Here is a 27,279-nt window from a genome sequence, read left to right on the forward strand (position 1 = left end):
TTATCTTGCTTAAAACCGTTGTTAAAAAAGTTGTTTTTGAGGTGACATAAGCTTCTTTTAAACATTTTAATTATTTTAGTACTTTAAACAAGCTCACTAAAACTTAATCAACGATAACATTTAAAACAGTTTTATAACAAACTGTTTGTAAACTTAAATTAAATTTTAGTTTAAAACTTTTATAAAAGCATTCAATTTAAAGCATTTTTAAGTTAGGTAACTTTTTAATGTTTTTATAACTAGCATATTATTTGAAAGATAAGATAATTTTTTTTTAAGGAAAATAAAGTTTACTTAAACTTTTTTAGTGATTTTAGGGTAGAACTTTACAAGTTTATTTAAATATTTTTTTCTTTAATTCTCGCAAGATAAATTAGCAGTGAAATGTTTAAAAGAAATATTTTAAATATATAAATATATTGTACAGATAAAAAAGATATGCGAAATTGCCATTTTATAAAAAATATAATGAAGAAGCTCTTACCGAGCATTTTGAAGCTATATGTTTAGTTTTATACAGCCAATTTTTTTTTTTTTTTTTTTAATGGTAGAAAAACATCAGAAGAAACCCACTCTCCCCTCTACAACGATAAACGTTTTCTGAAGGTCATGCAAGTGAGTTTCAGCTCATCACGTGTTATTCCACCTGCCTTATCTTTTAAATTTACTAAGAAAAAAAAATTACTTTTTAATTAAAAATAAAACTAAATCTGTCTAAAAACAAAAAAAACAAAAATGTTTAACTAACCAAAAATAAAAAACTAATCCTAACCCTTTATTCAAAAAAAAACAAAACCCTTGGTGACACGCCATTTGGCAAACACTCACAAGGCTAAAATCTCAACATCAAAAACCACAAAGTGTGGGAAAACGATGAAGCTCAAATCCCCAAGTAAGTATCCACTGGCGCTACAACAAAGAGTCTTTCTTTTTAACAAAAAAATATTGCTAAAAGCCATTTTGTAAACACCATTATAAAATTTCAAATATTATAAAATGTGGTTTATTTACTAAGCTTGTAGCTTAAAGAGGCTTACCCTTCATAAATGATACATATTTCACTCAGTTTCCAATTCTGATTAAGTATTTCTAAAGCCTAAGTTCGTAACTAACTTTAGTGTAGATATAAAGCTAAAGTTGTAATGATTTACCTATGTAAATAAAATAATTTTATTTCCCACTCAAACTTTTGTGAAAAAGCTAAACAACTTTTATTGTAGTAGAATGATGTCTTTTTGGGCTTAGATTTTGAATTATAGGTCAATGTTTTGACTTTTTTATTTTTGTACAAACTTAAGTTGTTGATAAATTGCAAATAACTGCTTAGCCTTAGTTAATAAAATATCTTGATATACCTATTAAAACTCACTGAAGAATAGTATTACAAATTTCAATTAAGTTAAAACAAGTACTTAAGTAGTAATCAGTATGAAAAGTTTTATCCTTATAAATGTTCTAAGATTTACATGACACTTAAGCAAGTTTTGTATTTAGTATTCAAATTTAGGTAGAACACTTTTATATCAATTTCTAATAAATTATTTGTTTAAACCTAATTAAAATTTGTAATTAATCTCTTAAATGTGCTTAATTAATCATTATAAAAGTTTTGATAATCTAAGCATTAATTCTTATTTTATTAACAAATAAAGTTTGCACACTTTTAAGTTAGTCAGAATATTGACCTATAGTAACTTATGTTTGAAAACTTAACCTAGAAAGACTTAGTCCAAAAAACAGCAATAAGTAAATATATGTTTAGAAAAAAAAATTAATTGTAAGTATACCTACCAATTACAGTAACTTAAGCAGTATCTATAAAACCTCTAGATCTTTGACCCTGTTATCTTCTTGTTAATATTTATATAACTTTTAAAAATTAATCAATCCTTATTATAGTTATATATACAGTTAATATCTCTAAATTGATATTCAAAACATCTTTATAACATTTTGACTGAAGAATACTTATGCAGTTGCCTGTTTAAATCTAAATATTTTTAAATTCATTTAATTGCTGACTAGTCTTTCTATTTTATACTGCAAAGAGTTAAAGATGATTTTAGGATTCTATTTTTAAATCGGTTTCTCTTTGGGCTTCATGATTTTTAGTGCAATTTTTAGTAATTTAAAATGTTTGTAAACTCCAAAATGCATAAAAAAGAATCAAAGTAAAATATTAATTTTATGTTTTTACATTAAAAAACATGTATGCAAAGTTTTAGTTACATAAAGATTTATAATTTTCAAATTCAATAGGTAATAATTTATATTTAGCTTATACTTTGTAGCCTAGGTAAATAAAGCCAAGAGAACTATTATTTGAAAACAAATAATAATTAAAAATTGAAAAACTTAGAAAAAAATAATTTTGAATAAAAGTGGTTTGTACAATACTGTACTCGACGTGATCTTTCCAAATCTATAAAAAGATTATTAAATAAGTTTTGATCTCCTAAAGTAGTGGTAAGAGAAACCTTTTTTGCTAACAATCAAACATTGCTTGATATTCAGCCTAGTAAATTAATACCGTGGTCCTTTAAGAGTTTGATGTTGATGCTGAATTTATTCAGTTCATTTACAATGGTTTAAAAAATAATTCAACTTAACACTATAACTAAGACACGGTTTGGCTATTTCAAAAACTTATAGATTATATTTTGTTATCTTTTCAGATATCAGAGATGAACATAGTATTTTATAAAATATAGTTATATGATTTAAGGGCGTAGGGGGCTGCAACAATATTTTTACTAAAACTAACATTGGCTCATATATGAATGTTTTTATAAACTACAAGCCAGTTTTTATAGAATATGGACATTTTATTAACTTTTGAAGTATAGATGTCTCAGTAAAAAGTTTACAATACAAACATATGGACTGCAATTTTTTTGTTGTCCTTTTTCTTGGAAATTTAAAAGTTAACCAAACAATTTTTTTTCCTAATTTTATGAGCTAGAGGCCTCAAACTTTCAGAAAACATTCCTTTTATAGTTAAAAAGACTTTTAAATGTTGGGTTTAAAGAAAATTAAAAAAAAAGTCTTATATATAAAAAAAGGTGTTTTTTGTAAATTTATTTTTATTAATTAAGAAATTCCTGAATTAATATTATTTGAGTATTAGTTATGGACTTACTGTGAAAATTTAAAGAAAATTGGTTTAAAAATGAAAAATAAAATAGATTTTTAAAGAAATATTGTTTTTGCAACTTTTTATCAATTTAAAATTCTTCATTAAATATATTTTAATATTCTTATTGACTTATTGGTGAAAATTTAAAGAAGATTGACTTAAAAATACAGGAGAAAATAGGTTTTTAGTGAAAAATTTTTTTTTTGCTATTTTGTGCCTTTTATCTGGAACCTGTTGAGGTCACTGACTTTGATTGGTTATATCTTGAAGATTGTTTTGAATTTTATTAAGTGGTAAAAAGTATCTGGTAATTGAGATTAAACTTAACAAAGTAAGATCAACTTGTAAAATTAAAGCCACATCCCCCATGCCCTTAAATTTTTGATTTGATTAATCCAAAAACTTGGTCCCTGAGTGGTAGTTAGAATGTTGTCATCATTATTCCAAAGAAGAGTGAGACTGATGATATTCTTTGGATGAACTTCACCAAGTTCTGAAGCAAATTAGTCCATTTTAAATTACTTTTTTCAAGTTATTACTTTATTAAAGTGATCTTTCAAGGTTCTCTTTTGTCAAAGCCATTTTTTTAATAATCAAATGTTTATTTATTTGTTTTAGAAATCAATTTTTTAAAACTTTACACAAAACCTGTCAAAATAATTTTTCCGTAACCAGCTGGTAAAATAGTACATTTTCAAAATAAATATTTGAACTTTGTCATATATTTAATGTATGTAAAATTTTGGTCAGTTTCTTTATCTAATTTTTGTTTTATTATATTGATTTAAACACAACTTGTTTTTTAAAAACCATGTATACTTTTAAACTAGAGGTAAAAACTTCTTCTGTTTCTAAATCAAATTACTCCAAAATTAAATTATTTTAGGTATTAATAACTATATAAATTTTTAAGACACTGAATAAAGTTCTACATAAAAACTTAGAAAGATAAAAATTAATGTTAAGTGCAAAAATTAGTTTGAAAATGTGCTGCATTACTTGTTGCTAATGAATAATGTTTAAGACAAGTTTTGTATGTAGTTTAATAAGCTTATTTTTGTAACGAAAAAGGGTATAAATGTTACTTAAAAACCAACTGTGATAAAATAAAAACCATTAGAAATATATATATATATATAAATCTTTAAGTTGCCTTAAACTATCACTAGTGATTTTTTAACCACAATGTTTGCTACAGTACCATAATTTTATTCTACCTGTAAAAAATGTTACAAAACAAATGATACTGTATAGCATTTAAAAGAAAGTGTCTATTTATTTATACTGTTAAGTTCTTCCTGTTTTAAACTAGTAAACTTTTTTTCATTTTAGTAATATATCAAAATCAAAAATTCTTTAATTTATATGATTTAAAGTAATTTAAACTAGGAAAATATTAATTATTTTTTCAATGTTTGTTCTTATTAGTATAAGCCAACAAAAACATTGTAAGATACTATATGTACTTGTGACTATTTTAGTTGAATTTTATAAATTAAAAAAGCTTGGTAAATTTGAGTATAATGTGTTGCCAAAATTGTTTTACTATTTCTTATAAAAGGTAAGGGTGGTGACCTCAAAAGTTTTGAAGCAACTTAAAAGTATCAAACATACAACTGTCTATCAAATTAAATTTTTCATTGTAAAAGTTTTAAAAGTTACATATAAAGTTGAAAAAAGCTGCCTGAATAAATAAAAAAATATTTATTCAGTTATTTAAAGTTGACAAGACAATACAAGTTAGGACAATTCAAGTTCTGACAACTCAAATTAAAAAAATGTATAACAGGCTTTATCACAAAAAGTAACAATAGTTTTTAAAAAAATAGAAAAAAGGGGTTGTAGATCAATTAACAAGATTATTATAGTAAAAGTAATTGGAAAAAAATATTTATTAAAATATAGTTTTATAAATTACTAGAAGCTACTGTACCTTTAAACTTATTTTAGCCATATATCAAAAAATATTTTAAATTTTTCAAAAAAAAAAAGACTGAGTATTAAATAGAATTAAATTAGCATTTTTTTATTTTTTTCAGTTTTATTTTACCCTTAAAACATTTAAAAAAAATTCAAATTTTCCAAAATCAAATTGTTGTGCACCCTGTATTAAGAATTAGTAATGTTCACTTGATGTTGATTCATCTCAAATCATTCCTGGTAATAAATAGATCTAAATTTCTGTTTGCAGCAGTTAGTTGTAGTAATTGTGCATCAAAATAGTTATCTTTTCTCTTTGTATTGAAGAGTTGGTAAACACTTGGTCAAAAATAAGGAAATGCATTAAAAACTAAACACTTTTTCATAAAACTGTAGTTTATAGCAATGAACTCTGATGTGAAAATTATTTTCTACACAACTTATTTTATTAAAGTTTATACACAGTGTCACTAGTACGAGTTTTCAATTTTTGATTGTTGGGAATGTAAAAAAAAACATCAAAATCTTAAGGCTTCGTTTATCTATTAAAGTAGTTTTACTTTCACTATTTGAAGATAACATTGTTTAAAATCTTGTTTTGTATGTTGATATACTTCGTATTTTGTAGTAACAAGATTTTTAAAATAATAGTTTTGTGTTGTTAGTTTCAGCTTATTTGTTTTAACTGTTATTTTTACAGTTAGAATAAAAATGTTCTTAAATATAAAAATTATTATTTGTTAGTTTTTTTAACCGCTTTTCAACTTTGTTTTATAAATCTATCCTTTATGTTATGAAAAAAAAACCTTCTTGTATTAATAGTTTCTGGTGTTAATTTGTTAATCGTAAATTGTTTTTTTAGTCATGCTAAAAACTTTCTTTTTAGTTTTGAGGTCAACTATTCAATTTAATTTGGTAATTTTTTCTATGTAGAGAAAGTAAAGCCTTATAAGTACCTTATAAGGTGATTACCCAACAAGTTTAAAATGTGCAATACATACTATGATAAATTTAGCTCACTTGTGTTCTGTTTACAAACTTGATCAAATAAGTTTCTAACATAATTTTTCTTTGTACTTATTGTAAAATATTGTTAAAATTATTTTAACTAAAATAATATTGTATGATCTGAAAATTTATAAAAATGAAAAAAGTGAATAAAAATGTTAACTATAGTTACTAATTAATATAATTATAATATAACGTTAGTTCTTAAATGTCTTACATACTTTTTTTACTACTTTGTAGTCTTATGATAATTTGTATTTTAAATAATCTAATTAAGAACCAGTTCATTAAAATAAGTTTAGTTTATATTATTATACATCTTAATTTTAATTGCTTTTAATACGCAGTAATTTTGTTAAAACATGGTTTTAAGAAATAAAAAACTGACTAAGTTCTATATTAGTATTAGTAAAATAAATGTTTTATTTCTTGTACTAAAAGGTTTAAAAAATAATTAGTTTAAAAACTACAATTACAAATACAAATCAATTTTTTTATAATTTTTTTTTCATCGGCTAAGGTTTTTTGACATTTATTAAATATAAAAGTAAAAATATTTTAAAGGTTTTATATTTTAAAAGTATATTTATTACTCTAAAGTCACAGGGTTATAAAATTTTAAAGTTCTTGGTGTTTTGAGAATAACTTTACAAGTTTTAAGGTAAATCCAACTACATAATAATTTTTGTGAAGTGTCTATTGTTGCAACTTAATTTACTAAAAAAAGTTTTGTACACAATTAGTTTGAACATAAGTGTTATAAATCTGCTATGTTTTTATAAAAATCAAAATAGTTAACAATTAAGTTTTATTACGAAAAACATGTAATTTAAGTTTTAACTTTTATTTCCGAAAGGAAAATGTTTAAGCATTAAAAACTAAATTCTAGTAGTCAGATATTCTTTTGAAGTACTGTCATTATTCATACACTACATAAAAATATAATTGTTTATATTGACTGCAATTTTTTTATTGAAAATCCTTAAGTTTTTATCATGTTTATAAAGATTTAAAAAATTTACAATAAATCATTTAATTCTTTAGTTCAAATATTTATTTAAAAGCTTATTTTTTCTTATTAGAATGAAAACCTAATTATTTTATTGCCAAAAATTTTCACTACTTCTTTCTATTAGCTCTAATATTTTATCCGCATATAATATGTATGAATCTACGGATTATTGCAAACTGAATTAGTGTTAAGCTTTGAATTTTTATAAGATGTCTTACATTTATTTCGCTAGGTAGCAGTAGTTAGTTCCAATTCAATTTTCAACCAGGATTTCCAACTAAGAATGTAACTTTAGGCAATTCTATTAATGATTTTAGTTTTTGTTTATGTAGAAAATAAATGAATTGTTTTGTAGTTAATTTATTAGAAGTTTAGAAAAAGAGTTTGGATGTTATTGTTGTGATAGCTGTTTTTATTATGTTTGATATTTAAATAAATTTTAATAACTTGGTTGATTAGCTGTAAAAACTTAAAACAACTTTAAGGTTTCTAAATTGTTTTATGTAAAAAATTTAAAAAAATTAACAACTTTCTTCTCAAGTTTATAAGTTGTGTTTATGTTTATACTGTTTTAAGTTGAGTTTTTTTAACCTAATAAGTTCTGTTTACTTTTTAAAGAATTAGTTCAAATCTTAAAAAAGTCTTCAGTTATTGATTTATATTTAATTCAATCAAAAACATATTAGTTTTAAGCAACTATACAAATAAAAAGTCCTCATGCAAGTTTTTTGACAAATTATTTTCACTTTGAAAGTTGATTGGTTTAAAGGTTTTGTTACAAGTATATGAATGGACTAATAAATGTTTTTGTAAAAGCAAGGATAAAGTTTTGGTTGATAATATTACTAATTCAAAGTGTCAATGTATTTATATAAAATTGTTGTTTTAGTTCATGATAAGTAATTTAACATGTTTTTGCCATGTTAATATGCTTAATTCTGTTTAAGTGAGCTAAGTTTGCTATTGATTGTTATTTATATTTCAACTGAGAACTTTCAAAAATGTTTTTGCTGATTTTGTTAGCCCTTTACATCTAGTTGGATATTAGCATAATTCAATTATTATTGTTAAGTAAAACTTAATTTTAGCTAACTTAAAATACTTTACTTTAAAATTGTTTTCATAAAAGTTCATGATTGCTGTTACATTTTCATTGTTTTAAATATGTAATGCAACTTTCCAATTACTCAAACTTTGTGTTTTTTGTTTATTACATTCAATGTAGTTTACCCTTTAAACTATTTTATTAAACTTTACTCATAATTAGTTTTTTATAGTGTGTTTAGAAAGAAGAAAAATATTTAAAATTTGTCAAGTTGCTAATTATCTTTTTAAAAAGTTTAACCATTAGACTAGCATTTTGGTAAATCAGATTATCATTATTGCTTAATAATTATGAAGCTAAATCTGTAAAACTTAAATACAAAAGAATTAAATTGAGCAAAAAAAAAAAAGAATTGTTTTATTTTTATTTGATCAAAATATAGTTGTGTAACATAGTTTTTGAATAAATATACTTTATTATTGTTATAACAAGTTGCTATAAAACAGTAATTAGTTTGTAGCATTTATGTTGTATGTTGAATAGTTTTATAGTTACTGTAGAAACAAAGCATGATGGGTGATATTAATCTTGTGTTTAAAAAAATTTGTATATTTCCCTACAGCCGATTTTTTTTTTTCTTTTCAACTTATTTGAACAATTGTTTCAAGTTTTTGTACTTTAATTATATTTTTCAAAGTTAGTCATGTTGTAAATTAAAACTACATAAGTTGCTGCAAGCAATAGCTAGTGATTTTTACCTTGAGTTTTTAAATCAATTTTTAAAACTCGTGTGTTCAAATGGTTGTGTTGTAATACAAAGGTGACAACTAAAAGTGCTAATTAACACAACAGGTAAACAAATATCTATGTAAATCATAAACTTGGTTGATTTGTAATTGACTACTAAACTAAGTTTTTAGCTGCTTAGCAACTAACATCATCAGTCTACATATTTTATTGTAGGCTAACAACTAGTTTGATAAAGAGATATTAGGAAAAATTAACTTAACTTGAATGACTCTACAGTTTTTAATTTAAACTCACTTATGTTAGTTTTTAATGCACCAGACTATTTAAATAGTGGCAACCATGAGTATAGAGTAAGTCTTGAGTTATTAGTGTATAGAGAAGTATTACAATGGTTTACAATTTTGTAAAAAAATTATGAAATTTTAAAATATGTTTTACTAGCTTATAATCTTAAGCTTTACTTTGCTTACTTCATCAATAAATTCATACCAAGGTTATGAATGTCAACTTCTGTTCAACTTACTATCTTAATATTTTGCCATGTTTATTTTAACATTTGTCTATAATTTTATATGTTTAGGATTTTTACTAATTGTATATTTAAGTGTTTGCTTTGTTGAACTTTCATAATTAAGGAGGTAAACTTTTGTAAATAAGATTTTATTTTTTATTTTGAAGTATGTACTATCTTGTCAGTAATCAAAAGTGATTTTTGAACTTAACATCATTATAAAGTGATACAGTTATTAAACCAAATGTTAAAATTATGACCAAGTTGTAAACTAGTTGTTTTTCAATTTTAGTGAATAATAAAATGTTGATATTTTTATTGCTTAAATAAATAAAATAAAAGACATCTGTTTAAAAAATGTGTTTCATGTGCTAAGTGAAATATTATTTTTAATGATCATGTGCCTATTAAAAACATTAATTGTAAAATCATTTTCTTAATGTATCATACAAGTTTTGAACAGTACATTCTTAGACTGTGTGTTTAAGACAGTTTTCAAATCTACACAAACTTGTACAGCTAAAAAGTTTTGTAAAGCAACTTGCTAACAGTCAAATTTCCACAGCTTTCTCATGCCCATGTATAAGTTTATTTTTTTGTAAAGCTAACTTCTCGTCATCAACCATATATACAGTTTATTTTTCTATTCAATCATCGGGCGGCCTCCTCTACAAAACCTTTGAACTTGTTTGTCTCTAGCATGGAACCAAAGTAAATTTTGTTATATTTATAAGTTTTGTAAACAAAAAAGATAATGATCAAGTGCTTTTGAATGAAAGTGTTTAAAGTTCAAATAATTTTTTTTTGTGGATTGCTATTTACAAATTAAGGTTTTTTATCACTGTTCAGTTTTATAGTGTTAATTAGTATGAGCTACTTATAACATTCAATTGTTTCATTTATTATTATTACTTATAAAAGTATGATGTGCATTGTACAAATATATTTGGTTCTAAGTTTACAACCTGACAACAAAAAGTAGTAAAAAAGAATCACACATTAAGTTTCTAAAACATTTTCACACACAAAAGTTGTCACACACGAGCATTTCAAAAACCAGTAGGCATCTTATTCACAATTTAATTTACACAGATTTTCATGTAACAAAGAATCGAAAAAACGGCGCGCTCAACAAGAACGATACAACCAGACCAAGCCTGAAGAAGTGGAAGAAGTTGTGTTTGAAAACTTTGGAGAGGTGAAAAAATATTACTGTTATTTTATAGTGTTTTACTTACTATTATTTAAAGTTGTGTTTGAACGGGTGCACGACTATTCAAATTCGGACAATTCAAATTCGGACAATTCAAATTCCGACAATTCAAATTTTTAATAAAAGATTAAAACGACTAAAAATAAAAAAGTAATGTGTATTTGACTTAAATAAAAAATGCAAATGTAAATCATATTAATATCTACAAGCCATTTTTTTCTTTTTGCAAAACATTAAAAAAAATTTAAGATATGGCTTATATAAAGTAAAAAACATAGTTATTTTTAGTAATTTTAAAATATCTTGAAAAGTATTTTAGATTTTGAAAAAAAGAAAAAAATGGCTTTAGATATTATTAAGATCTACATATGTATTTTTTATTTTTTTCAAATTTATATTACTTATTGAGATATAGCCCTTTTAATATTTTTTTAAGAATTTGAATTGTCGGAATTTGAGTTGTCCAAATTTGAATAGTCATGTAACCGTTTGAACACTTCAGAGTTGTGTAGTGGCGTGGCAAGTTTGTTAAAAATATATAATTTTTATTGGTTTTTTGAAAATCTTATTAAATAAAGAGTGTCTCAATGAGCCTGGTAGTCTTGAATATAATTTCTAACATTTTTATGCTTGTATATAGTTTCTTGTATTGCTCTAGTTAATTTTATGAGATGGCCTTCATGTAAGTAAAGAGAAAAATTAAATAACTTTTCAAAAAAAAGTAAGGTGGTAAGTTTGAAGGCAGTAAATATAAATATAAGATGGGGTTTTCCAAACTTTTTTTCAAGAGGCCCCCTAAACATAAGTTTAAAAGCTATGACCCCCTCCAACAAGATTACTCTTAAAACTACCATTAAAAACACCTCAGACCTTTTTTTGCTCTTCATCATCAACCCCAGAATATCTAGTGTAAGTTTCAAATTATGACCTCAGGGCTCCCCTGAATTTCTCTCATGGCCACTTGGCCCACTTTGGGAATCCCTGATGTAAGACGAGTCTGTGATCCGCTTGAGGTGTATAGTTTGATTGAAAAGTTCAATATAAACTAAATTTTTATTGATCAAATCGAGTTATTAAAGTTAACTAAATAGTTTTCTTTCCATTAACAACCCAGTTGAAGTGTGTTGATTCGTGAACACACAGAAACATATGTTGGTACAATAAAGGAAGATTACTGTACAATTTGTTTTTATTTTAGTTATTAAAGTTATTGAGTTCATTTGAGAGTCTGATATTTTTTTTTCTTAAAAATGCAGCATCTTATGTTAGGATTGAAAACCAAGTTTAAATACTAGACAACGTTTATAAAATTTGAGAAAAAGTTCTTAAATTAAAAAAGTTTTAAATAAAAATATTTTTATTAGTTTAAGTTGTCAACATACTTTGGAAGGTCTGAAGAATAAAAAAAAGTTAGAAAAAAGTTTTAAGTTGCTAGATCTATTTTTGAAGCAGGTCAATCTATTAGTAAATAAAACATACAGAGTGTTAAACCTTTTGTAAATTCATTAAAAACATTTAAAATGTATTTAAAAAATGTATTTGTTTTTGTGAACTTGAGTGTAATGGTTTTAGTTTAAAGCATTTTTCAAGTATAATTTGTTATTAAATGAAGTAATGCGCTTTAACCATATTTTATAACATCAAGACTTGAAAACTTGCTAAACTAAAAAAAAATCCTTAGGTTTGTGAGTAACACATTATCTTTAAAATGATAAATTACATTTGTTACCACAGTTATAAAAAAAGTTTTTCTCAAATATTTGCTGCAAAATAAAAGAAATAGTTAATAAAAACATGTGTGTTTGTTAACTTCTTATCTAGAAAAAAAAACATCTTTTATTTGTAATCACATCATTTAAAATTGTTGTTTACAAATAGATTTACTAAAGCAAGTGCAGCTTAAAAATAGTCTTACTGTGATATTTTATTTGCGGTTGTCATTGCAAAGCTATCTCAAATCCAAAAATAAAGCTGCAGCAAAAAAAAAATCATGATAACAGACAAGTCAGGTTGATTTTCTTAAAATCACGGCGTTTGCCATGCCCAACAAAGTGTTCAAAAATAATCATTATTTGTATATTTGACATATTTGTTAATGAAATATTTATTTTCAGCTTTAACGAACTACAACAAGTGCTTCACACTTAAAAATACTTATATTTATTCAAAAATTATTTTTTCACCATAGTTATTATATAAACATGTTAAAAAATACATTCAAAATAACAGTTGTCTTTACTTTACCAAGTTTGTAACCAAAATTTTTTTTCAGCGCGTGACGGACAAGGACGACGACTTATCGCAGCGACTCAACGACCTCCTCGGTCCGCCAAAGATCGCCGAAAACTACATCATGAGAAACGAAGAGAGCAGGTTCCTCGGCGCCGATCTATCGAGTTTGTTGTTGAATGAATTTTGTTGAATTAAGACAAGTTTGCTTATCGCACATTTTCAAGCATTCAAAAACAAGGTTTTGTTATGACTTGAGAGCCCGTGTTGGGCGAAACACTGAATTTGAAATTGAATAAGCAAAGTTTCTGAAAAGACATGTTCATGGCTACAAAACTGTAATTCTGTACAGTGAAATTAATAATTTCAAAGTAGCACTAATCAGGTTTTTTTTATTGTGACGTTTACACGTTAATTAGATATTTTTCATAAGCAGTTTCAAGCTAAAAATTTTTTTAGTTGCGGGTCAATGTTTTTGCTTGTCGGTTCGTAGGTTTCGATAAGTTTCGATTTATACGGTTTTGCTTGTTTCTTGCAAGAGAAATTTGACTTGTAGTTGGTTATAATAATTTTCGTACTGTAAGATTAATAATATTTTTATTAAGTTAGTTTAAAGAGGAAAGTAAAAAAAAATCTACTTTTTGTCAAAAATTTACTAAAGTTATGTAGTGCCTGTTTTGCGTTCTTACTTAGCAATGAAATATTCAAAGATAGATTGTATCTAAAATGAAATGTTATACAACTCATATAAAAAAATAGCGTTTGAACTTAAAAAGTCGAAATCTGATAAACTACCTTCAAACATATTTTTTGCCAAGGATTTAAAGTAGGGAATTTAAAATTTAAAGTATCACCAAAAGTAAATCTATTTCAAGTTTGAAATTTGTTTCTCACTTTGTCAACATTTACAGAAAAACTTGATATAATAAAGTTTTACTATTTATCTTGCTAAAATTGCTTTTGTTTTATATTTAATCATTGTTTTTTTTCAGCGAAAATTCCTCCCCGGTCCATGGCTGAAATAATGAAAGTAAGAGTTTACCATCATTTCAATTTATCTCACCTGTTTTACAAAATTTTTAACAAATTTTTTTTCCAGCCGATCTTCTCCGTTCTGTCTTACCGGAATCGCGCTCCCCTCTTCCACAGGCACCCCGCACCCGACCACGCTGTTAGTTTCTTGTTGCAAATTGTGTTTGTTAAAAAAAAACTAAATGCTGGTTGTGAAAAATGTAAAAAAGTAAAAAATGAAGTTAAATGCTTTAAAAAGTGTCATAAAATCATTGAATAAATATTTTTTTAAATGTATAGTAATTTAAATAAAATGTAAACGGTTTAATTTTTTTCAACGTTTCTTAACAATTTTCATGTGTATGTTAGTTTAAATAAAAACTAACTGTAGAAAGTTTTGATAATAAAAAAAAGTTCAAAACTTGAAAAACCGTCGAGAACAATTTAATGTTTTTTTACAAATCAATGTCATGAAATCATGTCGCTAAAAGAAAATTAAAACAAAATATATTCCTGCAACCTTTTTGCATTGGTACAATGTATTTAGACAGGGTTGCCACTTTACCTGGAAAAACCTGAATTTTTGACAATTTAGGCAAAAAAACCTGGAATTTTAACAATTTTCACATAATCATTAGTAAAATTTCGATTGGACTAAAAAAATCTATTAAAAAATATAAAAAATTTGTCATCATCAAAAAATTTGTTTATTAAAATACACATTTAAAATAGCTTTACAGTATCTTTTCAATGTTTTTGTACTGCTTAAAACAGTTTCTTACCTCAAACTTAACTATAAACTATAAACAGACCCAAAAATGTGTACTTTTAAAAACCTGAAAGATATTTAGAAAACCTGGAGAAAATTTATGAAAAAATGAGTGGCAACCCTGACTTAGATTAAGAAAAAAAAGTTCAGTTTTATTCTGCACCACAAAAAAGTGTAACTAAACTTCAAAACTCATTAAACGCAATAAACATCGGTGGATGTTAGCTGGTGTGTGAACGGTTCGCATTGATTTTTGCTTTCCGACCAAATCGATCACGCAGTCGGGTCACTTTATATTCAGAAGAAGCTATATATTTTTTTTCACCGAAATCAAAACATGCCCGGAGCGCGTGCTTGATGCATGGCGAGTCGGCAGATTGCTTAAACTTTCTTGTAAACACCAAGATGCTACACACAGCAAGCAGAAACAACACAGAAACACAGCAAGCAGAGCGTTTTTTGCACAAATCCCACGCGCTTTTCTGCAGACTCTCACCCACGCTCACCAGTTGTTTGAAGCGATTCAAGCTTACACGTCGCGAGTTTATTTTTGTCACGTTGGTTTTGCAAAAATCTATTTATAAAAGTTTGAATTTACAAGTTTACAAGGCCTGATAAAACAATTACAAAGTTTTTGTGTGTTCTATACAAAAATAAAACAAGCTTTGCTCATTAATTTAATGTTGACAAGAAGCATATTTGAATAAGCTTGAGTACGTTTTATTTAGGCTTAAACCTATTATTTCTGATCAGAAAGTTTATTGTGCGCACAAAACATATTTTGTCCATATTTAACCAAACCAACTCATGTGTAAAAAATCTATAACTTGGCATTTAATTTTCGTGAATGTAATTTAAAACAGTTTTTGCTGATGTAATTCAAAATATTTTATAACTTTATTTTTATTTTCAGGCTCCAAGTTCTCCATACCAGCCAAAGATCTACAGTTCTCAAGGTATTTTTTCTAAAATTATTAAGTCTTAATCATTTTGTTGCTAAAGTTAGAAAGCAAAGTTTTTATTTACTCTGTCTTGTATTTCCAGTAAAGTTGTCAACTATGTTTTATTTTAAACTTATATTGTATGGAGACTTATTTGAAATAGTATATGCCACTATACTTGTTTTTCAGCGCTGAAAATTTTAAAAGTTGTCTTTATTTTGTAATCTGTGCTTCTAAAGTGCATGAAAATTTTATCAGTTACGTAAACAGTTCAAAAAAAATTAATTAGGTATTGCATTTTTATCCAAGTTATGGAAGTTTATTTAACAAAAAAAAAAACGAAAATAAAACATACATGGATTAAAAAAAAAATTCATACCGAGTTGTTAAATTATGCTCAACTAAATCTAAATGTCTTTTGTGTAAACGCGATTCAAACTAATTACCAGTCCAACTATAAACTGTCATTTTTCATCTGAACGGTATTTTTTGTTTATTCGTTGTGCAACCTGTAAATAATAACAAAAACTTTTCAATTTATTTACGCGTACATGCAGAAAACCCAAAATTCCGACACAAGCCAAAGCATCCTGTCAAACCCGAACGTCCAAAGTCTCCTCCCGCAAACAACCTCGACGACTCGAACAACTTCAGGTTCGAAATTTTTATGTTATTTCGCCTTTGGAAAACTAAGTTTTATTAGTTTAAATTTTTCTATTAAGAATTTTTTTCTAACAAAAAATAAAAGGATAATTTTCAATTTCTTGCTGAAAATTTTGTACACATAATTCAATTAGTTAACTATGAAGAAGCAGTACAAAAGATTAGTTTACGGCTTGCAACGCTAATTGCTTTAATTTCCAAATTGAACAAAATTCGAAACAAACGCACAAAAGCTGACGTTGAAAACTTTACCTTTGCAACTTCGGTGATGAGAAACGTCGTTCGTTACGTATGATAGCGCGTTGTGACGTCACAATCTGCTCAATTATTCGCTCTGCGTCTTGTTTTTATCGATGTTTGGTAATAACAGCAAATTGTCTCGTGCGCACAAAGTTTATCTTCGATTAATTGGGATCAGATTTTATTTTTGAATTGACGATTTTTCAAAATCTAGTATTGTTTTTATATAAATCTTATTTTTTCCCAGTAAAAACTATTTCAATCAACTTAGAAATTTGAATTTTTTTTTTTAATTCTAATTTTTTGTTAAATTTGATTTTATGTTGTTTAATAAAATTTGAAAATAATTATAAAATTGCATCGAAACTTATGTAACGTAATATTTGCTGAAAGGCATAAATACAAACTATCTAATCTACTTTTGACCATCAAAAACTTTTGAGAACATTTTAAAGTTGACTATTAAGATTTTATTGTATTTTATTAGCTCAATAGTTTAACTATGACCTCATTACAACTTATTATTTTTTTATTTTTTAGTATTTTAACTATATTTCCTAGTTGAACTTTAATTTTCCTTTAAGTGTTTTAAAACATTTCCATTATTATTTTTCGTAAACATCTTTACAATTGATTATCTAAAAAAGTACAAAACGTAAATTTAAAAAATCTAAACAATTACCACTTTGGTATTTTGCGTTTGATAACGAAAGAGAAATTAGGGAAACTTTTCAAGAAAATGTTTTTCAATTTAAAAGTGATAGATAACGCTGATGATTTATTTTTAAAAAGGTACAACGCCATTGAAAAAATTTCGTGCTTTTTAAAAATAGCACAGAAGAAACGCTTGGTGACATTTTTGGAAAAATCGAGCTTTTTTTTTTTGCAATTTTTTTAGATGTAATTCATGCACAATGCTCATAATCTGTCTGTTTTCGTCGAAGTCATTTTCGTTTGTTTCTCATTGATTTAACTTAATCCGGCCCGCGTCGTTTGTCTTTTTTGTTCCTTTCATTTCAACTTTGTTAATCGATTGAAAATACTATATAGTAAAATCCATCGTGTTTTGTGTAAAGTTTTATAATCGTGAAAGTGTTTGATTTGCATTGTTGATTAAATTGAGTTGTTTTTCAACTGGGGCTTGAGAACTAGCTTTTAAAAGTTTATTGCAATTTTTTGTAAAAAAACATGTTTTATATCAACCTAAACTTTCTAGAACTCTCATATTATTTTTAATCTAAACAACTGTTGAAACGCTTGTATTTTTTAGCAATTAATAAAAACAACAGCGACAGCGACAACGACCAGCGTTGGGACCAGGGAATGCAGCGGTGGATGGAAAGTTCGGACAAGTTGGAAGGCGCCTCACACACGTTATTATTTATTAATAATATTTCAGTTGAAATTTACCAATAAAGTTTAAAGCTGAGAAGCAGTTTTTTTTTGATAAATTTCTCTAATCTGGTCCATGGTAATTTTCATTTATAAAAATAAAGTTCAGTTATCTAATGTTCGGCCTCAATATTTCTATAAATGTTTTTCCTGGAAATTTCAAATGTCAAAAAATCAACCTTAGAAGCGCCTCGGGCAATTTTCTTTCGTTCGAGAGTTGTGATTAGAAACACAAAATAAACGCTGGTTTTGTTTTAAATATAGCTTCGGTAATATTTCTTTTGTTTTATTTTGACAGTAACAATTGATTCTAACTACTTTTAAAACATATTTGAAATTTGAGTAATTTTTTCTATAAAACAAATAATTCTCTTTTTTAAAATTAACTTTTTTAACTGGTTTTCAAAGAAATATAATTTAGAGCAAAATAGTTATAAATATATAATAGTTGAAATTGAATATTTATAAAATCTTTATATTAAACTTGATTTCTTTAGGTCACCAAATGAAAAACCTTATTCTGCACAATCATCTAACCGCCCAGAAAACACAGGTTTGCAACATGGTTTACTTTTTGTGTATAAAAATTAATATTACCAGCAAATCAATTCTTCTAACTTAAACATTTTGAAGTTTTTAGGAAAAAAATGTATTAGTCGAATATTTGTTTCGCTTCAGTGACATTATTTAACTATAAGTTAGACTTACACTAAAACTGCTCTTTTTCAAACTTTAGTTTTAACTTAAAGTTTAAAAATTGTTCTCCAGAGTTTAAAGTTTAATTTGAATTAGTTCTAATGTTGCACTTTAGTCTTTTGTTGATAAACAACAGACCGCGTCTAAAACACTAAAAGCAGTCTTTTAATGTTGTTTTTTATTAGTAAAGTAAACAAAACGTGCAGTTCGTAACTTTTGTTTTGTTTTTCATGGAAGCTCATAATTTCACAACACTACCAAAATAGAATTTAGCTCAGCGTTCGAAATGCTTTTAAATTCTTTTCGTAGCTCAACGTTTGCTTGTTTATAATTAGCAAAACCACATCTGTACACACAACCATGTACTTGAGGTGAAGCGGTGCTAAATTTTTTTAAACTGAAAAATCATATATTTAAGTACAAGTTTGCAAATTCGTGACTGGCTGCCGCTGCGGACGTGACTTGAATATTTTCAAATAATTTGAACTGAGAATTTTTTTTTTTTAAATGTATAAAAATGTAAAATCCAACAGAAAACCCAGGAAAATACACCGCCGACCCCAACAACAACCCGCAAAAACCCGTCGTCGCCGCCAACCCCTCCTACGACTCCTCGTCCACCGACTCCGACGCCCCCGCCTCCCCTCCACCGCGCCCCGCCAGCCCCCGAGTCCGTCACCAGCGCCCGCCCAAGTTCACCAAAAAGTCCAAGCCGCAAAGGTCGTCGCCGAGCCGCAAGGACTACAAGGAGAAGTGGCAGCGCGAGTCGGAGGCCGTCCCGATTTCCGAGTCGGTCGAGGGCGCGGCGCTGGACGTGGAATCTGTGGAGAACTACCAGCAGGGCCTCCAGCTCAAGTTCAACATCCCCGGAGTCAAGAAGAAGAAGCAGCCGAAGATAGTGGACGCGATCAAGAAGCGCAAGGTGGCCGGCGACGCGCACAAGCCGGCGAAGAAGCCGAAGACGGTAATGCGACACCCGGTGAACGTCATCCTGAACCAGCAGCAGTTCCTGCCGCTCATCGTGACGGTGGCGGTGAGGACGGACTGCGACGGGCTGATGCTGGAGAAGAACAACCGGCAGCGGCACCACTACGCCAAGGGCAAGAAGAAGCTGAAGGTGGCGCAGAAGTACCGCTCGATCGTCGCGAGCAGGGCCAAGCAGGAGGGCCAGCAAGCCACCGACATCATCAAGCGCGCCAGCGTGGTAGAGGTGAGAGTTTGTTTTAAGTATTGTTAATGTTAATATTTATGTTTTGGATAAGTACTGCAGTGCTAAACAATTTGGTTGGGATTGTTGTGCGAAAGTGTTTTGTTGTTTTTATTGTAAGTTTAGGTACAAATCAAAGCCTAAGATCTGTTTTATTGTTCTAATTGCCGTAAGAGGGGGAGGTAAAATACTTTTTTCTTATTCCATTTTTTTTTTGTATTTATTACTAAGCTGAAAATTGCATTTTAATGTTTGTTAGTATTTAAAAAAGGCATTGAGAAACAAGCTATCAAAATTTAAGGGTTTTATAAGTTAAAACGGTTGTTAAAAATTGCAAATGGAAGGCGCAAACTATAAAAGCAGAATCATATTTTCACTAAAAATGTATTTCCTCCTACAATTTTTAAGCAGTGTTTTAAATAATCCCTCAAAAATTTTCTCAATCTAATCTTTTAAATCTTTAGCTCAAAAGCTAGTAGCAATTTTATATACTATAACAACTGACTTAAGCTTCATACTTTCAGGTTTTATTTTAGAGGGCATGTTAGTTATAGTGAATATAAATGGAATTTCCAATGGCCTTAATTTAGTTCTGAGTATAAAAAAGCAGTCAATTTGAAATATTTTATGAGGTTGCACAGTTATCTCTCTAGTTTGAGTGTGGGCTCAAGTTGAAGCCGTTAATCTTATCTCATTTGCCGAGCTGTTTTGTTTATTTTACTTATTAAACACAAATAGACCTTGATAAAGCTACATGAGTCCAACTTTATGTGTTTGTTAATTGCTCTTGTTCTTCGTTTATATGCGTTATAATGACAAATAAGTTTTTAAATTTATTTAAAAGCAACAGATTATTTAGGTAGCATATAAAGAAGCTAACTTAAACACAATAAAAAGTTTTATTATTGAAATTGATAATTTTCTAACTGTAAAGTTACTTTTACGAGGTTTGGTACTTCAGTCTTTCTTAGCTTAAATATGTTTAAAAAAAATGTACTTAAATTTAAAGCTTGCTAATCATCTTCACTATTTACACGAATAAATTATGCAGCTTGTGCAAAGAGTTGTCTTAAGAAAAAAAACGGTTTGTAAAATATTAGTTAGTATATTATGCACAATTTACAACACATGAAATTGAAAGTGGATTATGACTAACATATAAATTAATGCTTTTAAAAGCACACAGCTTAGTGACAGTAACTAGTTTGGTTTAGAAAAAATAAAACAGTGTTTGATATATTCCATATACAACGAACATTAAGTTTTTATGATTAAAGTAAAAATGATTTCACCACCAAATGTTTATTTTAGTTTCTTGTAATTTTATAAATTTTTTGTAAAAATACTTCCTGTCCAATCGTTCATTTTGATAAGTAAAGCAAGTTTAAAGCAAAAGTTTTATTTTTATTTGCTAAATTTTATGAAGAGCTAAAATAAAAGAATGTAAAAATAGCTTATTTATATCATTTTGGTTTACAAAAAATACCGATTTGTATAAACTTTCATTAGATATTAATATATTTATGTTAAACTTTATAAATCAACCTTATAGATTTTTTACTAGATATTTTATGCTAAGTTGTATTAGTTGGAGTATAAATAAAATCAAGTTTTTCATAAATTTTTTATGCTAATAATTATGACAAAGTTGCATTATGACTGTTCAGACATAATGTAAAAGTAAATAAAATTTGAGTAAAGTTTTTATCAACATTTTTACCTTATAAAAACAGTCAATTACTAAAAGTGATACTTGTTTAACCAGCACAACAATTTAAATAGCTATCATTGCACTTTGTTTTTGGCTCCACATTTGTACTTGTAGTTTAAATCAATCAATCTTCTAAAAGTGAACGATTAAGTACAATGAAAAGGATTAAATTCATTTGCTCTACTGGTTGAAAGCATTGTGTTGTAGACTAGCTGTTTGCTTTATATTTTCTTCATAACTGAACAATGCACTTACCTAAAAACAATTAACATTGGTTTTACATAACATTTTACTGCAATTTTTTTTTAATGAAACTATAATCGAATAAATGTTTTATTGATGTTAAGATCAGCACATACTTAGTGAGTTTTATGATAAAAACTAGTTTATATTTGTTTATAAGGCTAAAGTCGAAATGATAAAAAGTAAAATTAAGATAAAAAATAATAATAAAGTTAAGTCAAAAGTTTAACAATTAAAAAGTTAGTTTTAGTTTATTATAAATCATCACGTTTTTGAGTTCATACTTTTTAAAAGCTGTTTCGCAATTTTTCTAGAAAAGCCACACATATGAGTGTTGCGAAAGCTTCCGTTGATTTCATAACCTAGTTGTTAAAAAAAAAAGTTTGTGTTTATTTTTCATCATAAACACTGCTTATAAAGCACTTTTAAAATGAGGGCACTGATTACAGCTTAAAACATATTCCAATCTAAATGTGCAGTTTTGATTTGTAGATTGTTGGCAGTCATTTATTACCAAGCGCGCATCACTAAAATCGCACAAACTCTGAAAATTTTCCTCTCATTTATCCAATCGAATTTCCAACACGCGAGATGAGATTTGTCTCAGAAAATTCCTGGTTAATGTTTTACCTTTTTGCTTCATACACTCACTCACTTGCGGTTTCGCTTCCATCCTTCGCTCTTTTTCGTTGTGCGGTTCGCGAGCAGTTGCTTGCCTGCTCTCCTCATAAAAACATTCTCCACAGCGCACTGAGATATACACTTGTGTTTTGTAAACTAACACCGACATTTTTTTTCACCCGTGATTCCAAATAGTAGCGCGGTTGGAGCTGAAAATTGATTTTTGGTTTTGAAGGGTTGCTCGTTTGAGCGTGGGTTGAAGAAAAACAAAACAGCTCGTGATTAAAAGTAAATTGTTGAAACTTGATATTGTTTTTTTTTTGTTTCAATCAAAGTGCCTGTCGTTTGCAAAAATATCATTTAATTTGAAATGAATCCAAAAATACCTTGAGCGGCTGTCCTTTCCAAATATTCTTTCATCAATTGTCAACTGTTCAGGTTAAAGTTTGCTTGCTCAACACAGACGTTTAAAAAAAAAACAATAAAAACTGCAACTTGGGTTTACAAGTTGTTGGTGATTTCGTTCACGTTTAAGTGACGCGCAAGCTGCTTCAAAATGATAATGGCTTTTGTACGCCATGCTTCTCGATATGTTTCCTGATTTACCAACTCAATTGTTTCAATCAACTCAAATTTCTTATCGGTTTTATCTTTTGTCGAAAATCGTGCTGTTTGCTTTTACACTTAACTCTTTGTTTGAAATGTTTAAAAAAACTAGTTTTCATAACACAACACATAAAAATAGATGTTAACAGCCACAGTGTATGACTAATACACGCACTTAAGCTATTTAAACATTTTGAACTTTTAAATAATTGTTTAAAGTTTTTTTATTAATGAATCAAGTATTTGTTTCATAATCTTCAAATTAACATAAAATTGTTTAAACCTTATCTGAATTATAATTTTTATTATTTTCATGCAAATGATGTATAAAACATGTTTTAATATAAATATTTAAATTAAAAAGTGCAGGAAAACTTTATTTGGTAAAAATACATTAATTAATTAAATTTTTTTCACTTTAATAAATTATGCGGTTTTAATTTTGCTTTGTCATCTAAAACTTCGTATGATCTTAATAAGCACACAGCGAGCACTTTGAAAAAAAAATCAAAAAAACAAACCAACTTTCGGTCTGGCAAAATATCTTTACATTTTTAAGTATTTTCTCAGCATTCTATGAAGCATATTTGAAATAATCCAAACTGCTGAAGGTTTGTTGAACTTGAATAAGTTTATATATATTTCCATGCACAACAGCATACACACACAGAGAATTTACATACTCGAGCTTCTTGTTTGAACAAGTTGTTTGCTTAATTCAAGCTCATGCCTGTTATTTCGCCTTGTTAGTGTCGTGTGTGTGCTCATCGGTTTTATGTGGCTGTGTTTGATTATTTTTTCGAAAACAACGTTTTGAACACTGTGTTGTTTTTCGTGTGTGAGGTTTTGAAACTTTACAGTAACCAAGCAATTAATTAAATATGTTTGTTGTCTAAATAAATAAAATAAATAACTAATGCTAAAAATACTTTGATTTGATTTAATTAATGAAAATGCGAAGTAAGTTTTTTTTAAATTGTTTATAAATTTATGTTAATTTTATACATACATATTTATATAAATGTATGTATATATTAAGATCTCAATCACTTAAAATTTTATAAATAAGTTCAAGTTTTGCTTATGTTTTAAATTAAACTTAGTTTTTATAGTTAGTATACTTATATTGCATATATATTAAACACTATATATATATGTATATATATACTTTTTGAAAACTTTCTATTTGTTGATTACGATGTGAGAAGTTTAATTAAACCAACTTTATGCATTCAAAAAATAAAACATTAAATAATCTTTTTTTGTCATAAAAAACTTATAAGGTTTTTATTTATTTTTAAGGGCTTTTAAAAAGTTAAAAACATTTATGCAAAGTAATTTTTCTTGGTGGTTATTAACGTTTCTTGCAAACCTTTAGTAACATTTACCAAGTAAGTGATTAGTCACAGGCTGACATCATAACTTACAAAAAATATTAAACTTTTAATGCTCAGCTACGTGCGAATTTGGTACGGCCGGCACCTTGTAATTTTCACTAATTAATATTCACCGTAATTGCTGCAGAACTAGTTCTTCGAAACAAGTCACAGTTTGAAACCCGAAACTAATTTGTCATCTGTTCGCTGATGGCTTTCACTTCAACATATTTTGTTTTCATATTTTTGAACTTCATTGCTTTCAAGTTTTTGGTGTTTTTAGCAACTTGTTTATGTTTTTAGATTGAATTTTACAATAAAGCTTTATGAAAACTTTGTTTTGATAAAAATAAATCTGTTGTGTTAAAAATGATTTTTTTCTTTTACCACAATTATCTAAATAGTGGTAAAAAAACTAATAGTAATTATCTTCTTTTATAAGCTAAGCAAAACGTACAGCCTAAAAATTAATAATTAATAATTGAGTTTAAAATGACACGTAAAAAGTAAGATAAAACTTAAACTATGAATTGGTTTTATGGTTTTAAATTTAATCATCCCATGAAACTAATTAGCAAGAAAAGGTTTAAAAGGAGCTCATAGTCGATTAAGCTCATTTGTACTTGAGTTTTCCACAACATTTTTAAAACATTTACGAAAGACTTTTAAAGTATTTTTGTTGTTGAAATTCGAGCGTGGACAATGCAAACTTCGACCACATTTAGAATTGAGCTCTTCACTTTTTGCAATCAATATTTTACTGTTTAAACAAAAAATTATATCACACTGATAACTCTGCTTTAGACGTGTCGGTGGTTTTTGATGAAAAAAAAAGTTTCGTTTCCCATGAAAGAAAACTCGATACTGAGTAAACTCTTCAGTGCGTTGTATATTTCTTTGATTTATGCTTTAAATTCTACATCCTATCTCATTAAAACATATCCTTTTAATATTCTGCTCTTCCCAATTGCATATTTCACTAAATTTATTCTGTTTAAGATTTGAGAGTTCGTCCAGTGTTTAATCTACAAAAGTATTGTTGAAAAAAATAGATACCAGTTTCAAACCACTCAACACGAATTGATATTTGCTAAGATGACAATTGCAGTCGACTGTTGTTGTTGCTTGTGCAAACACTCGCTACTCGATTGCTGTTGTTTTTGAACTTGACTGTTTGTTTCGTTTGCGATCAGTGTTTTTTCTGTAATTGCTAGAAACATTTTTTAAACTGTTTTATAGTGTGTAAATGTGTTTATTGGTAGATTGGTAGGAGACACGTGCGACGGTTCTATCCTTCTTTTTAAAATCTGGTCTTCAGAAATACCAAGTCATTAAAAACTGTTCGTAGTTGTTAATTAAATATAATTAATATGATATTGACGCAACTGTTTTTCTACTTAAATAGTCAATTGACTTACGACGTTTTCTTGTAAAATATGAGCAGCTCTACAAGAGCCTGTAAAATATAAGTGTTCATTAAAAAGCATGCAAAGTTATTTATGTACTTGATATATTTATACCAATAATTTTATTTACAACAAAACATTTTTATTTATTTTTATTTGTTCGATGTATTTCGTATCAATAACAAATAATTCCGCAGGTCTGCCCGGCGAGCACTTCCAGCACGAAACAGAACTCGCTTCAGGACGACAAGCGGCCAGCGTACCAACCGAGCCAAGTTTCGACCAATCATAAGCGGCCGCAGTCGCCCCGCTCCCCCTTCCAGCCAATCAGGGAGCGGCACGGCGGCAAGGAGGGCAAGAAGAGGCCCGGCCAAAAAGACAATCATTGCCCGGAGGCAGAAAGGGAATCCCCCGTTCCCCCGCGGCCCAAGAAGAAAAAGTACCAAACCAACGAGGTCAGTTTTTTTTTTTGAAAGTTATCATTAAATAATTTATGATACTTTTGATTTTTGAACTAAACGGTAAATTTCGTGCTGAACTCATGAAAAAAACTGACATTCGTTTGTTTGGAAATTATAAGATTATTTTTATGAGTTTCAATGAAAGCATCGAGCCAATAACTTATGTTTTCAGACCAGTCGACAGGTTTTATGAGCTCGCGTTGTTTTAATTTTTTTTTCGAGCTGAACTCATGACAAAACTAAATTTGTTTGTTTTAAAATTATTATACAGTTTTTATTAACTCATGACAAAAATTAATGATAGATAAGTGTTTCCTTGAATTCAACTTAAAGCAAATTTTAAATAAGATGAAACTCACGACTTTGAATTAAGTTATTTAATTTTGAAGACCAGTCTTTATTCAAAGCAACGTTTGTTTAATATTAGCTGTTATTATATGAAACTAAAAATACGCTTATTAAAAATCAATTTCAATATATTTCAATGAATAAAAGTTTCAATTAGTTTATAACTAAATAAAGATTTCAAAGTTTTAACATCCAAAACTTAACAATTGATTAATTAATTAATATATTTAATATTATCAGTTAGAAACTATAAATAGGCTCATTTAAAACACCACTTAGTTCAAATGGAATAATATAACTGTGCATGTTAAGTTATTGTGCAAACTTTAGCCTCCTTATGCTGCGTCTGGCAATTTTTACCTCGTTATTATGAAACGATTATGGAATTTTAATTATCTTCCAAATAGCTCACAGCTATGACCAGTGTAAACAGAAATTCTCTGTAAGCTATCTTCTTAACAAATTCGGTTGTGTTTTTTTAGGTTTACTTAACAGTTTTCATATGCCTTTTTTTGAATAACTTGATAATTTTCTTGATTTAGTAACTTAATTAGATCTACTTACATACTTATGTTTACAAAAAAGCATTAGTAAGTAAAATACTAAATGTCTGATTTTTATTTAATTTTCGTGCATCTAACTATAAGTTATAGTAAAGTATATTATACTTAATAGTCTTCAAATTAAATTAAGCTATTTTAAGTATATTGATAAGATTAACTAATTTTTTTATGAGTAGTAATTGAATAACTAAACAATAGCGC

The 27,279-nt window shown here is 27.4% G+C and overlaps 1 protein-coding gene across 1 annotated transcript in view; it reads left to right on the plus strand.

Moving 5' to 3' along the window:
* Positions 1-9,951: 9,951 nt before the first annotated feature.
* LOC145843868 (uncharacterized) overlaps positions 9,952-27,279 on the plus strand; it is a 40,780-nt gene continuing 23,452 nt past the window's right edge. The window contains exons 1-11 of the mRNA XM_082951125.1: positions 9,952-10,093; positions 10,475-10,580; positions 12,868-12,991; positions 13,817-13,854; positions 13,924-13,995; positions 15,518-15,560; positions 16,103-16,199; positions 17,738-17,821; positions 18,338-18,393; positions 19,070-19,746; positions 25,904-26,161. Of these exons, the coding sequence (XP_082807251.1) occupies positions 10,083-10,093; positions 10,475-10,580; positions 12,868-12,991; positions 13,817-13,854; positions 13,924-13,995; positions 15,518-15,560; positions 16,103-16,199; positions 17,738-17,821; positions 18,338-18,393; positions 19,070-19,746; positions 25,904-26,161 (1,566 nt within the window). The 5' untranslated portion in view covers positions 9,952-10,082. The remainder of the gene's footprint in view (positions 10,094-10,474; positions 10,581-12,867; positions 12,992-13,816; positions 13,855-13,923; positions 13,996-15,517; positions 15,561-16,102; positions 16,200-17,737; positions 17,822-18,337; positions 18,394-19,069; positions 19,747-25,903; positions 26,162-27,279) is intronic.

This window comes from Thalia democratica, chromosome 9 (assembly GCF_965202585.1).
Source record: "Thalia democratica chromosome 9, ktThaDemo2.hap1.1, whole genome shotgun sequence".
NCBI lineage: Eukaryota > Metazoa > Chordata > Thaliacea > Salpida > Salpidae > Thalia > Thalia democratica.